This window comes from Parasteatoda tepidariorum, chromosome 4 (genome assembly GCF_043381705.1).
Source record: "Parasteatoda tepidariorum isolate YZ-2023 chromosome 4, CAS_Ptep_4.0, whole genome shotgun sequence".
In the NCBI taxonomy this organism is placed as follows: Eukaryota; Metazoa; Arthropoda; class Arachnida; order Araneae; family Theridiidae; genus Parasteatoda; species Parasteatoda tepidariorum.
Window position 1 is genome coordinate 99596280 of NC_092207.1, and position 15958 is coordinate 99612237.

General features: G+C 26.3%; 1 protein-coding gene across 2 annotated transcripts in view; it reads left to right on the forward strand.

Moving 5' to 3' along the window:
• The window catches only part of LOC107451262 (aaRS-interacting multifunctional protein 3), an 18319-nt gene extending 2361 nt beyond the window's left edge, over positions 1-15958 (forward strand). For both annotated transcript variants that reach the window (XM_016067310.4, XM_016067316.3), the window contains exons 2-6: positions 3839-3935; positions 6076-6167; positions 9263-9358; positions 11264-11323; positions 15821-15958. In XM_016067310.4, the coding sequence (XP_015922796.2) occupies positions 3839-3935; positions 6076-6167; positions 9263-9358; positions 11264-11323; positions 15821-15892 (417 nt within the window). In that variant the 3' untranslated portion in view covers positions 15893-15958. The remainder of the gene's footprint in view (positions 1-3838; positions 3936-6075; positions 6168-9262; positions 9359-11263; positions 11324-15820) is intronic.

The following is a 15958-nucleotide window of genomic DNA, read 5'->3' on the forward strand; positions in this document are numbered from 1 at the left end:
ATAGCTTATAAATAGCTAATTGTCTTTTCTTAAATAACAGTTCATATTTATTAAGTGGAATTTTTGTTTTGAACAAAATTTGTTTTTAACTGTATACAAGACTGTATTCTGATTTGCACCATTTCTGGTTTGTCTTACCTTGCTTCTATCCTAATTTTATGTGTGTACATTGTTAGAATAATTTTTAAGTTTATAAATTAGCCTAGTATAAATATGGTGAGAAATTATAAGCCTAAAAAGGATACTAAGCTTCTGGAAAACAAAATTAGTAAATTTCTTTTAATGATTGAAAATTAAAATTTCAGTGTGAGAGCTGCTGCCAGAGCTGTTGGCATACCTTACTTAACTTTACACTTTCCCTTAATGAAGTTAAAAAATCCAGCAAAAGTAACCAATGTGGGAACTCTCTTATATTTCAAAAGAACATGAGAATGAGTTGGCTGATTGCCTAAAATATATGTAACGATGCAAAGATTTTTGAAAATTTGAGGCGTTAATCATTCTTCTTGCTTTGAAATAAATTGTTTTATTAGCTGCTTAAAGATATCTTTTTGGTTTATTTTTTGATCTTGATGTCTTATTTGTTAATTACCATTATATAATTATTTTCAAACCCTTTACAATAAAAACTGGTGATCAGCAATTACCCCAGAACTGATCAGGAATTACCCCAGAAGTGATGAAGACCAGGGGTAATTCCTGATCACTAAAAATTTTAAATCTTTTAAATTCTAATTAGATTTTCAAACAAAAGAAGTTGGCATAGGACTCATCTCATATAGCCTCAAACTTCCAGTAAATATTAAAATTCTATTTTGAATAGTTTTTTCACAAAATAGATATTTGCGTTTTTTGATCAGGAATTACCCCAGGTCACCCTATTTTAAGTAGCGTATTATGTATATATTTAGCGTGTGATTTATTATGCAGTAATATTAATAAAATTTGATTTTGTTATTTAACAGTTCTTTATATAGTAATTATAAGATAAAGTTTTACTGTATTCTTTAATGTAAAATATTGTAAAAGTGCACTTATTTTAATTTAAGAAAATCATTAAATTTATTTATTTTTACAGTTGTTAATTTTAAGTTTTTGCCTCTGTTTTAAAATGATGTATTAAAAATTCTATTATTTAAAATGGATTGCAATAATAAACTATTTTAATATTTGATATTTCTCTTTAAAAAAGTTTATTCCACATGTGCTGGAAAAAACTTATTTATTCCTGTTATTGGGTGTTTTTTTTTTCACTGTGAAACATATTTTAATTCCTGGCTGAAATATATTTCACTTCACACAATGTTTAAAAACACTTTCAATAGTGGAGCTCTAATTCTCAAATTTATTCTGCGAGTAAACTTTTTTAATTTGCATTTATGATGACACATATTTGTAATGTTTAATTTAATCTTCAGGCTAGGTTATTTACATTCTTAATCTAGGTTATTTAGATTCTGAAATCTTAAATGTTACCGTTACTTTGCTTTCTAAACTTTTTCATTCCTGAACCTGAAATTTTAAATTTGTTACATACTGTATTTTCCTATGTTTAAATTACCTCTTAAACCTCAAAATTGCTTTGAAACCAGTGGCGGACGCAGAATTTTTTCAAGGGGGGTGTTCATAATTTTCTGAAACTACTAAAAGAAATTCGAGTCTGTAATAAAGCACTATTATTTCCCTAATTTAGACAGCTAGACAATTTTGACTTTTTATTTAGACAACATTGTTTAGTTAAATTTTGATTTGATTTTTTAAGTTTAAGAACATAATGTAATATCTTCTGAAAAAAGTCCAATGTCATATGGGTGGGAAGTAACACTTTGAGGGCCACTTTCACATTCATCAGATTTTGTTATGCTAGAAACGTTTTCTTCAACGAAAGTATCACATTTCTGTACAACAGAAAAACTTACATTGATACTAGATGCTGTCACCTCACTAATTTCAGGTCGTGTTTTTTTCTCAAAATAATTAAAAATTGTTAAATTCTTACGTTTTGACATCCTAAAGATCCAAGAACAGTAAATATATATACTGGCACAGAAATAAATGCTATCCTCAGGGACGGCGCTTACGCGGGGACATACGCCATTCAAATTTTTGGGGCCCTTCGATTAAGTTGTTTTTCTCGTATATTTTTTATTTATTCAAATTTAAAAGTATTTATATCTTTTCATTTCAGAAAGCATGTTTAAAATTAAAATAAATAATAATAAATTGAATTTTACTTTATTTTGTTAAATTAGAACTAAATTTTAACCATAACATTTTGAAAAAATTTTAATATATATTTAAAATTGATTTTTTTTTAAACCATCATTGTTTTTCTTAATTTTTTAAAATTTATTTTCAAAAAAATCCATTTTAAGGGGGCCCCTAATTATTTGATATTACATCATCCACTGTACTCCGTTCCCCCTTTTATATAGTTTTTCACCGCATCTCCAAAATTCTCGAATTGTCTCAAAGACAACAGCATGTCTAGGATTACAGAATCATCGCATAAAGATCTCTCGCGAATGACAGCCAGTCTCGAAAACTACACTGGCAGGACAGAAAGGAACCAGTCCGTAACAGTATCACGTGAATTTGGTTTCAAAAGTACAACCCTATTATAGTAAATGTTTTTTCAGTATTCTGAGAAATACCAAGGGGAAAAAAGGTAGGCATAAGGCAGATAAAAATATATTGTCTTAAAAAATAATAGCTCGCATAATTTCTACTAAAATTTTTATTTTTTTCATTTTGTCTGAGCTCAAGGGGGGTGTTTAAACCCCTCCCTTGCGTACGCCACTGTTTGAAATTAAAGGTCAACTTATATGCTGATAACACATTTAGACGCAAAGGTTTTATTTGAAAACTGTTTCTTAACATAAACATTTTTTCGAATCTATAAGATAAATGCAAACATTATGAAAATAATGTTATTAAAGCAAAATTAAAACATATAACAGTAATAAAACTTTTTACATTCATGAGAAAATACATAAAATGTGCGTAAAACCAACTATTTTAAAGTTAAAGAGGAAAACTAGGCTTATACACAGGAAAATGTGATATTTATGCTTTTGAAAAACTTAAAATTAATATTTGACACATAAAAACTGAAACCTAAATATTTTTAATTGACTGAAGAATATTTTGGTAAAAACAGACCACTGTAAACTTTTTATTAACTTGAAATCTTAATCTTTCTTGATTCACCTTATTATATTCAAATTGTTATTATTCTTTAGCTTAATCTTTATTTTTCTTATTTGTGGGCGTTTCTTATATCTTATTTTGTGTACTTTTAAGTCATTATTAAGACTTACTTTGTGATTGTTTGTCATTTATTTTTCTTTGCATTTACATTTCAATTTTTCCAATTTCTTTTTCTTACTCGGGGCACTGTCAGTTTTTGGTTTCACCACTGACAACAGAAAGGCTCCTGTGTGTTGTCAGGAAGTGTGTCCCCTGATGAAGTACTATCCTGCTAACACGCATGTCTTAAAATTTTTACAATTTTTGTTTTCTGCTTGCTACAATTGTTTTTCTGACTTTATAAATTAAAATAAAACAAATTTGGATTAAGCTGCTTTAAGCGCTTCTCTATTTTGATTTATTTTTTTTAAATGTTGCTTACATATTTTGTCTCTTTCTGAATTTGTAAATTAATTTCATTCTTTGATTAGAAATCTATTTCTATATTATGATGTAACCTCTGTTATTTGTTTTATATTATTAACATATATGTAGTAAGTTTTAAATTAGCATCTCTAAAAAAGTTATAATTTACTAATTTTAATGCTTTATGTGTTTCACTAAAGAGGTATTTTGTTTTTTATTTAAGGAAGTGAACTTCAATACAAGCGCTGGAGAACAACTGCGATGTTTTATTCCATCAGCATTATATATTGGACAACAAACTCAAAGAAAAAATTTTATTGGTAATGCTTTAAAATTTCTATTTCATTAAGTAAATATTTTTCATAATAACAGATTTTTGAATTTTGTTGAGGCCATCTATGGTTATGCTTGCAGGATGCAATATAAAACAAATTTTGTTTTTTTAAGAAAAGATGTAATATTGTGTTGGTTTTTAAAGGAAATTTAATTTGTGAAGATAACTTATCATTCATTCAAGTCTAGATCATCGGTAGAAGATGTATCTTGTGAAATTATAAGTTAAAGATTAAATTATAAAAAATTATTAACAAGAATTTTTTTTTTTTTTTTTTTTTTTTTTTTTNTTTTGCTATTTATTTTTGAGAATAAGCATAATGACCTTACATAGGATTACTTTATTCAACTAAAATTTTGAAAGTATAGTTTTATAAAAAGAATAATTGAAATGAACAATTGATTGCAATATCTATGAAGGGAATCTCATTCCAACATTAAATCATGAGTGGTAATTAGAAGTTATAAAACACTTTGCAAGAATTGTGGATTAGGAATCTGTGATTTGGCATAATNTATTTCTACATCTTTGAGAATATTCTAAAAACAATTTACGGTGTTAAATTTTGTTATTAGGGTACCCTTCCCGTAAACGGACAACTCTCATAAACGGACGAAATTTTTGGTCCCATGAATGTCCGCTTAACGGAGGTTTCACTGTACTTGTTTAATTAAAACTTTTTTTGGAATTTAAAATGCATTGGATGTGGGAAATGGATGATATTTTGTTTATAACGAGAAATAAAAATGTGTTTCTGTTCTCAATCAATCAACTAACTTTTGATTACTAATGATCAGTTTTGTTAAAATAATGTATGTAGTTCTCTAACACATGATAGGAGTTATTTATATATGTGTGTGTACTGGTTTTCCTCTTAATATAAAGCAATTTATTAGTTAATCCAACCAAACCATATGTATCTAAATAATTCATAATTTTAATTTGAGTTTGTTCTTTTAAATAAATTTCCATTTTTTTATAAATTTGAACACTGCCGAAAAAATACAAGAACTAAAATATTAGTTATGTTTATCAAGTTTTACATTATGTAAGTTTCTCTACTTAAAGTTTACAAATAATAATAGTTCATTTCAGAAATACAAATGCTGTGTATTTTATATCCGTGTATAAGCCGGAGAGGATGCTTTTTACTTGGAAAATAACTCAAAATTCAAAAATCTTATGTAAGTCAATGTCAGAAAAATAAAAAATAAGGTATACTATGCATTGAAATTGAAATGGACACCCTCTCTTGTAGTAATGGTAGATCTAATAACAGTTGCACTCTGGATAAAAGAAGCATGAATCTTATGAATTCGTAATTGGAGGTTAAAAAAGTAATAATATTTCTCTCAAATTGTCTTTTTTTAAAGGTTTTTTTTTTCTTCAATATTTATGTTTAGACACACCACTTTCAACTATTATTTTATGTATTTTTATGTCTTGTATGTAAAGTGAGCAACAAAAAAAAAAGGACGTTCCTAAATAACTTTTGATCTAATGATAGGATTTTCACATTCTGGGACTCAATCTTATTGGCTCGAGAGGATGACCTCAAATGTGCTAATTAATAAGTGCAGAAGATATTTTAAGTTACGAAATCAGACACAAAAAATTACTTTCTCTGAATAAACATACCTTTTTTGCAACGAATTCGGATTTCTGATCCCCATAATCTAGGAAGTGGCCACAATTTGGGAAATATAGTCCCAATAGTTTGGTCATGAGAGCAAGCCTAAATTTCAACCCCTTAACAATTTTACTTTTTGAGTAGTTCACTTTGTATTGAGAACATTTTAATCAAATTGAAAATTTTTTACACATATAAGTTGTATGATTTCTAATTTTTTGCATCATTTTAAAGAATGTAATTTGATATGGCAAAATAGTGAAATCTTGAGAAATTTAATTTCAAAAAGTCGGACGCTTAAAATTCAATTTCTCAGGAAGTATTCGACCGACGTCTTAATATTGTATTCCTTGCCTAGTAGTTGTTTTTTAGTAGGTATTTTATTAATATTTTTTGCAAGGATTCATTTCATTTATAGTTTTTTAAAAGTAATGTCAATGTAGTGTTGCCGTCTGTAGATGAATATACCTCTTCTTAAATACATTTATATTCACAGGTTGTAGCAAAGAAGAAGAAGCTTCTGTGTATCAATGGTTAGAGTATTGTTTACTCAATTCTAGTCACATGAGTAACCAAGAGATTTTGTCTGTAAGTTAGATTTATTTAAATTCTTTGCATTATTTATATCAGTATATTTTTGAACTGAAATCAATTTTTGATATTTCTAATTATCTCATTGTATTTATTTTTGATTAAATTTGTGATTGAAATTTTACTATTTTAAAATTAGTTTTTGGATTATAGAGTCTCTTATGGCTTTTTAATAATTATAATATTAGGAATATACAACCTGTGGAAAGGGGGTCAAATCTGCTTTTTAATGGTCAATGTGTAGCCTCCTACCATCTAACCAAAAATTTTAGTTATAACGCATTTCATTAAATCATAACATTAAAACTCCAAAATGTCAATAGGTTAGAAGATTTATTTTACCAATCATTAGAAGAAGAAAAAAAAATCAGTTAAAAAAATTTTTTTAACATATATTCAACCTTTAAGCTTAAGTACTCAAACTAAATTTTTTCTCTTGGATTTATTTAAATGTTAAAGATGTAGTCAATTTATATACATTAAAAAATAATAACAAGCTTAATTTTTCTTCAGAGAAATGTGAAAACCTGTTATAACTTAATTTTATTAAAAAAGACAAAATGTACATAACTTCAAAAGTTTTTTATTGGAGAAATATTATACATTATACTTAATATTGAATTTTTGAGAAATCGATATTGTTCCACAAATAGGTAACACTTACATTAGATTAAAATTACATTAAGGAATAATTCAATCTTGAATTACTATAAAAACAAAGAGTATTATTTAATGTATTTTCTGTTTCCATAATTAATTGTCATGAATATTATAATTTACATAAACAGGGCTGATTATGCTCCAGAGAAATCCGGATTTCTGGATTTTTCCCTAACCGTGATCCGGAAGTTTCTGGCAATCCAATGTCCCAGTTTAAAAAAATCATTGATCACATTTATGCATAAGAATTTTTGTATATTTTCTTTAAAAATATTGGAACTAGAATTTATGCTAGGCATCTCTTTAATTTGTAAATATTTTTTCTGGTAGAATAATAAATATAATTAAAGATAAAAGTGAAATTATACATAATTATTCATTTAAATTATGCTGCATATTATTTACTTAGAATTTCATGTTTTGAAATATAAATAATTTAAATTTGTATCGACATTAATTTTTTGAAATGCTTCATTAATGATTTTAGGATTAATATTCAGGATTTTGAGTTAGGCTCATAATCACCCCTGCATAAAAACAAAGTCACTGAATGAAGCTTGAAACTATTTTTAATTTTATATTCTCCTTTCTGAAAATAAAACAATGTCTTTTAAAGATTTTATTGCGAAAAATGCCACTTTTTTCTTAAGCATGTAAATATTTTTCTATGTAAGTAAAATAGCATGAGATTATTATTCAACTTTTATTGAATATTTCTTCTAAAGGAAATGTACATTCATGTACACGCATTAAATATTTTTGATTTTACAATGTAATATTCATCATTGTAGCAAAAAACATTTAATTAAATTAACTTTCCTCGGAAGAAAATATATTATGTTAGTAACTAGTCATTATGTAAATATCTAGTAATAGCAATAACTAGTTAAATACCCATTTTTGATATGAAGCAAAAAGTGGTTTTATTTGATCAATGAGGCAGAAATGGCCTGGTTGACAGGGCGCTGGACTCTCATTTCTGAGAATGGGAATTCAAATCCAGTCGTCCAAAGACACCCCGTGTAGTAAATAGTGACTGGTACACATTAAATCTATCTGATCACAAAGTCTTCCATATTTCCGTAACAAATCAATACCTCTTGGGGTACTGAATTGGAGATTGATTTATCTCTAGTTCAGTTCAAAATAACAGACTGTGTATGTATGAATGGGTCCATTCTATAAATGGATATGACATATGGGTCTGACATAAGTTGAATTCTTGGCCATAGATGGCGCCACTGGAAAACAAGAACAATCGCGCCTCCTCTGCCTTAATAGACGACGACAACAACAGCAAATAATCAATGAATAAGAAATAATTAAGACTATGCAATCATGCAGAAATCTAAAAAGTAGATATTTTGTCACAATTATATTTTGCTTAATATTTTTTATATTTTATTTAATATTTTTTATATGTAATTTTTATTATAGTTTCGTTTTTGTTCAATATGAAGTTCAGCTTTTTTTTCCTTAAAACAACTGTGGCATATCTAATAAATACCCTAGAAGTTATACGAACGACACTCAAACTTCATATTATTAAACAAAAATGGCATAAACACACTAAAAAAGTTAATATTTATTACTATTATGTTTAAAAAAAACATAACTTAGAATTTCAGTTGTACCTAAAGAACATAAATGACATCATTTATATATGCTACAATGCTTGTGAATGTTTTCTATCGCCTCAATGGAAAATAGCTAAATATTATTTATTGCTATTTTATTTGTTGATTATTTTTTTGTCAAATAATGAAAAAAAAATAGCAACGCATAACTTTTAATGAATGAGAGCCATGCTTTGTGCATCATTTTTAAGAACATTCAATGAAACAAAATGCTGTTTTAAAAAATTTTTACAAAACTTTGAACCTGATATTAAAAAGTAATCTTTATGAAAAATAATAATAATGAATGAATAAATATATAGCCTTGATTTATATGCCAAATATATTTAGATATAAACTAATACTCTTGAAATGTCCTTAGAAATTGTTTTTTAAGAAACAATTCATCGTAATTGTTAAATGTACAAAAATTTTGCATAGAGTGTCTGTATATTACGATATTTAGACATCTTCTTTTATTAAAACATAATATAGTACATGCTATATTATGTATGGATAGCTTTTTAGACACAAATGTAAGTTAATTATTGTATTTTTCCATATGACTTTGTTGCATCTTATAATTTTCCACCTGCGTGAACTTAGGTGAGAATGTAGTCCCATTTTCGATTTGTGCTGGAGAGTAATGGAAAAAAACAATAAGATGTATTAGTGCATTATGTGTACTTTTATCAGATGTGAATTGCAAAAACTTGTGAAGCACCTATCTGGAAACAATTCTACTATTAATAACTCCTCTGAAAATTATTTAACTTTCAAAAAGTTTTATATTTAAATCATTCTTTAATCTTGTAGGAACTTAACCTAAATCTGAAGGATAGTGTATATCTGGCTCGAAACAATTTTACTATTGCGGATCTGCTAATATATCTGAGTCTTCATGAAGTTTATGTAAGCTTTTGCAAACTTTATTGTTATTTTTTTTTCAATCCATAGAATTTTGTTTTTTTATCATTGACTTTCTTAATTTATTATTGTGTTAGTAACAATTGTTTGGTTTCAACTAAATATTGAAAAATATTTATTGAATATTTTAATTTGTTTCATCTATGTTATTGCTTCGAATTTGTTTTAATTTCTTTCTTTTTTTCTATTTTTTTATTAGTATCATATCTGTTAAATACAAAAAGTGTTATTTGTCATTCTTGTCATAAAAATATTAATGCGTAAATTCAATTCCTGTTAATGAAAATATTTTTTAAAAATTCTACTAATATTTTGTTGTAAGTACTGATGTAAAAAATTTCCTTCTTTTTAACACATTTGAAATCTTGTTCTGTTTGAGATTTGTAATTTAGAAAAGTTTTGTTGATATCAACTTTTTAAAATTTACTCTTTTATTCGTTACACCTATCAGAAATAAAAACATTTTTTTTAATCGCTTAATCTTGTTTTCAATATCCAAAAGTAACATTAAAATGGAGTCAAATGTATTTTTAGACTCCCAGCTTTTTGTGTGAAAGTTTAATATAAAGAAATGAATTGTTGTTATAAAGTTTGTTTTAAAGATTCTGAGTCTTTGATTTTAAAGTATGTATTATACATAAGGGTTTTAAATAAACAAATCATGCAGATATTTGCAATGTGTATTACATAAATAACATAGACTGAAACAAAAAATGTGGAATCTTATTTAATTTAAAATATAAGAAAAAAATGACGCATCACCAGAAAATGACTAAAAAAGGAAAATTATATATTTCTTTCTCCTTAAGGGAGATTCTCTTGTAACATTTTAAATTAGTTGTGAAAGTAACTGAGGGTGGTTAGATAGCCACAACCTTAGTTGTCTAACCTTGTTACTAGGACTCCATTTAAAAGTTCTTTTTTTTTTAAAAAAAAGTGATTCTTAGGAAATATATTTTATACTTTAATACTTTTTCTTACTAAAATATGAAATCAAAAGCAGTCAACAGAAAAGTATCTTGTTTTACAACGATGAAAATTATCCTTTTCTAAATATTAAATTAATCTTTTCGCAATCTGAACTAAAGATGCAAGTGTTTAATTATCAAAATTTTATTACAATACATAATGTCTTACACGTTTTTTATTTTATCTTTTGTTCAGTTCAAAAATTTATTTACCACTTTAAATAATTTTGACTTCCAGGTTTGCATCTGTACCTTCATCTTATAGTTTTAGACTTATGTCTATGTTGTTTATAACTTTAATTTTGTTGTGTTTATAAATGTGATCTTTTTTGAACTTTTATTTTGCCATATGTAAAATGATATTTCCTTTTTTGGTTGCATATTTTTTGCTAAATTTAACTGAATATGTGTTTAGCTTTCTATGTTCTAAAATTGATCGCTCCAACCATAGCTCATTTAGAAAAAACATTTGTTTTTAGTTAAGACTATATTTTCTATCATATTCAGAAAAATTAATAAAATGAATTGTTTCTTATTACAGTAATTTCATAGCTACAAACTTTTAGGCTTCTTGCAAAAAATTTTACTTTGTAATCGCAAAATTTTTGCTTTGTTTTATTTTTATGCAATAAATTTAGTTTAAAATAATTTTTATTGCCATGACAATTGAATAACTTACATAAATATGGTCTAATAATCAACTTGAAATGTTTTACAATGTTAATCAGATTCCAAGAATTCTGCTTATTTTAATTTATGTCAGTAAGGAAAAATTTCCTCTAAAAACCTTACATCTTAACAGTTCGCATCTATGTGTTTCTTGTGCAAACTCTATTCTTTACTACCTAACTTTGAGTAAAAAATAAAGAAAATAACTTAAGTTTTTTAATATATAATAAAAATGCAATTCTCTCATTTTTAGTCAAAACTGACGTTCCAAGAAAAAGAAGTATATTCAAACCTATCCAGATGGTTTCGACAGGTAATATATATAAAATTTGGTGAATTTAAAGGTTCTAGCTTGTTTCGCTTTGTGGACAAAGTTTTTCTTTGGTAGCAAAGTCTGTGTTTTAATGCTCTTAGTGTAGTAAACTTGTAGTAAATTTATTTTGACCACCATGACATATAACTAATTCAAATGTGTGTATAAAATGACAATTTCTTTCAGCTATCTTGTGGTATTGGCAAAATTCTGAATGCTTTAGTTTTTATTTCTCAGTCGCCTGATAATATCTTTTACAGAAAGCAAAATAGTTGGCAACCCTGTAAACTGTTTCATAAAATGAGAAAATCAAATCTTTATTTTCCGTATGCATAATATTCACCTGTCAGTCCTTGATAATAATTGCAAATATCAAACAAACAAAAATAACAAATGATCAATATTAAGTGAATAAAAATTGAATGCAATCACTTTATTTCATTTCAAAATATTAATGTTAATTAATTATATTTTTTAATTTTGTTAAATTATGTTGGTGCTTCTAGCTCTAACACTTGTTGACTATATTATCATAGATAATTGTCAATATTTAACTTCATAAAATTAAATCTTAACATACACATCTTTTTTTTAAAAAAAATAAGTTCTTTAAATTTTCTTAGTCATTGTTTTTTCTAAACAAACTATTCTTCTAAATGAATGTTGCATACTGGAAATGCCATTGAAATTTAAACAATTCTAACAATATTTAATACTGTTTAGTGTTGAAAATCACTCTTTCCCATCTTTGAAGAAATCTTTGTACAGCTTGTTTTTGAATAGTGCGACAGTTTAGAAAAAAAGTTAAAATTGGGGTTATTAATTTCTTTAAATAATAAATTAAACTTATGTTGATGTATTACAACACACCGGGTGGTTCAAGTTATGTTTCTTATAATAATATAGAGCCAGCTCTGGTTTACCAATATCAATGAAACTATGGATAAGTAACTGGACCCTGAGGATGAAAGGACTACCATAAACTCAAAAACTTTTTCTAAATCATAGCATATGTTCACTGTATAGTGCACCCAAAAAACCGACCACCCTAATTAACTTTTGCTCTAATGATTAGATCTTCATGTTTTGGGACTCAATCTTCATAGTTCAAGGGGGTAACATGAAATATACCAATTAATTAGTGCAGAGAATATTTGAAGTTATGAAATAAGACACAAAAGCGTATTTTGTCCGAATAAGGGGGTAGCCGCATTTTGGTCAGGAGAGCGATCCAAAGTCTGGACCTCTTACTGTTAATTTTATTTTTTGCATATTTGGCCACATCTCGAGAACTTTTTAAGGAAACATTTTTGCACATAATTATAGAATTCGCTTATTTAAAGATGATGAATTGCAAAAAAATACATTTTAGTTAATATTTATTATGTTTTTATTATTTTATTTAATAATAGTCAAAATTTTTGAGTTGTAAGGTATAAAATTTTTTACATCATTTTAGAGTAATATTTACATATGGTGAAATACAAAATTTGAGCGAAATCAGTCGCAGAGTTCCTGAAAAATCGATTTTTAACTATATAACTGATTTCGTATCTTTAAATATCATCTGTGTTAATTAATTAGCATATTTAATGTCGCCCTCTCTAACCATTAAGATTGGGTCCTAGACTAGTCCTTATTGGGTTTCCTATCATTAGATTCAAAAAAGTTATTCTGTTAGTTAGATGCAAAAGTTATTCAGGATAGTCGGGGGTCCTCGCTGCACTCTACATTTTTGTCAAACATATTTAAAACATATTATTAGGAGTTGAACATTTAGTATTTCTCGCTATTTTGCAGCAACATAACTTCTTTTTATCTCAGTTTCATTTGAAAACTACTTTTATGCAACATCCGTCATACTTGCAACATACATTTCAGTAATCTTTTTCAATCAAATCACTAATTTTTTTCAGTTATTTTTCTATAATATAAATGGTTGAAAAAACTACATTATTTTTGTAGTTTATTACCACTATTTTATTTCAAATGATGCTAACTTCTCCATTACTCTAAGGAGACAAACTTAAATTAAATTTAAAAGAATAATTAAGAAATATTTATTTATGTTTACATGAGCCAGTTTGTTATTCCAAAACATTTGTATAGAATTTCTTCATTTGATTCTCAACTTTTTTTACCTTTCTCGACAGTGAATATTTAATTTAAGAAATTCAAAATTATTAAATACTTGAAATTTTTTAATTGTTTAATGCTCTTTTATTTCCTGTAAAAAATGAAGTACAATCGAAAATACGTCCCCTTCCTTTTAATTAACATCAATGTCTTACGAATGTACATTCACATGTGAAAGTGTGACCAAAATGACTAATTATCTATTTTTCTTAATGGCTAGTTTAAATATTAGTTATACATGATTCTAAATTCGTAATTCTTGTTAACACTCAGCTGCAACCACTGGGTCATTTTCGTTACCTCCATTGATAGACTCGCGAAGATTTACTAAACTATTGTTAAAAGTAGTTTCCAGGAATTGCTACAAACTACTGTTTAGATATATATATATTACACTACTCACTACACTTTTTTTTTTAATATTGCTCCCTGCACTACAAACCACAAAAAAGTAGTGACTACAGTAGTTTCACTACTTATAGTGCACTATTTCTGACCATATTGTAGTCAGGAATAAGTTTACGAATGTTGCTGTCTGCTGTCATTTTAAACTACTCCAAATTCCATTAAGGTCATTTCTCATACCCCAAAACCCTTCATCAAAAATTTATATTTGTATGGTAAAATATGAGATTTTTTTTTAACTCAAATTTATTTTTCTTGTGTTTCATGTAACATATTTATCAAATTTCATCCATGCCCATCCTTTAAAACAGACGCAATGTTGATTTAAGCAAGTTAAATCTATAATTACTTATCTATTACATTTTATCTTTAAATACAAACTAACGATAAAGATAATACTAAAAGAAAACAAAAAAAAATTTTATGTAAATTATTAAAACTTCTTTGAAAAAAACGCTCTTAAAAGCAACAGAAATTTCCCAAAAAGGATGAATGTAGCAATAAAGGAAATAAAGAAATTACCACAACTGACGTCTTCAGGGGGTACCCCCTGAAGACGTCAGACGGCTTTCCTGACTAGCTGAGTCGGACGGCTTCGGTGGTTATATTTTTATTTTTGTTTCCTTTATTGCTAATAGGGTGCTTGTACTTTGTCAAAAGTTTTGCTAAAGAAAGAGGAGAAAAACACTTAAAAACTACTTATAATTTTTCTAATTCTTTTCTCAAATTATCATTTAATTTCTATAATTAAATTCTATTTCTTTAAAAATGTAAGTTTTGATGTTTGGTGCACGCACTTTAGTTACTTTTTGAAACTAATTAATATTTAATTTAGGATTGAAGTTTGCTAATTTTTCTTTCTAAAACATGACATTCATTTTTCAAAAATAACTAAAGAAATTTTTTTTTACTTAAGTAAATAAATGAATGTATTAANATATATATATATAGCTCAAAAAAGACAAAAAGGGTAAAAAAAAAAATGAGAGAAAAGCTAAGAAAATTAATAAGTCTTATATGTAATATTTAAATACTCGATACTTGAACTTATATATATCAGTAGGATTAAGAAAAATTTTAAAGATAAAATAATTGTCTTTTTGTTTTACAGAAATAAATGAAAAACATATTCTGTTCATTGAATTTGATATTAAAACGTAACTTCCTATTTTCTGAATTTTCTTTATATCTATATACACTTTTTTTTTTAAAAAAAAATAACTCTTACTTTTAAATAAAATAACACTTATTTTTAATAAAAAGAAGTAAGATTTTCAGTTTTATTAATAAATAAATCTCTGCAACTCATAAGCAATCAATGTCTATGAAATACATATGTAGGCAGTTTTCTATGCACTATATTTTTAATTATGCGTATGAATTTAAGTCATTTTTTGAAGCTGAATTAATAGTTGTAGCATCTAAAGAAGGCAAAAAAAAGAAAATTGAAGCTGATTTAAATGAATTTTTTTAAAGAAGAAAAAAAAACGATTGATTTTAAATCATAATTAAGTCAGTAATTTGATGATTAAATACTATAGTTCACCTGCTTATAGATTCCACTAAATTATGTGTTGTGCACAAAAAAAAGCGATCTTTAAATTTGACATAAAATATCTCAAAAATAATGTCCACATCAGTAAAAAAAAATTTTATCAGAATATTTCTTAATCATTTTCGTAGCAATGTACTAATTTGCTATTTTTTTAACTCCTATTTTTTGGAATATGTGAGTGAAGAAATGCTCACAGCAAAAACTTTCAGTGTCATTCATGTCAGTAACTTTCATTTAATACAGAAAGATGCCGCTTTCTTATAAAAACTTATAGGGGGGGGGGTGAAGATTGCATAAATGTCTTGATTTCAATCTAGTCATTCTTTCATGATATTAAATATTTTTCATTTTTGTTAGTTATATATATATTAACAATGATAGATCTGTATTTCTCTTTCTAGGTTCAAAATGAAACGAGTTCTTCTGATCTGTACCCCAAAATAGTTTTTACTAAAACAAAGCTTTACACTTAATTATACTGTTCATTTTTATGTATTTATTTAAGCCTGACTGTGTTATTAAAAAAAATTTCATTTAAA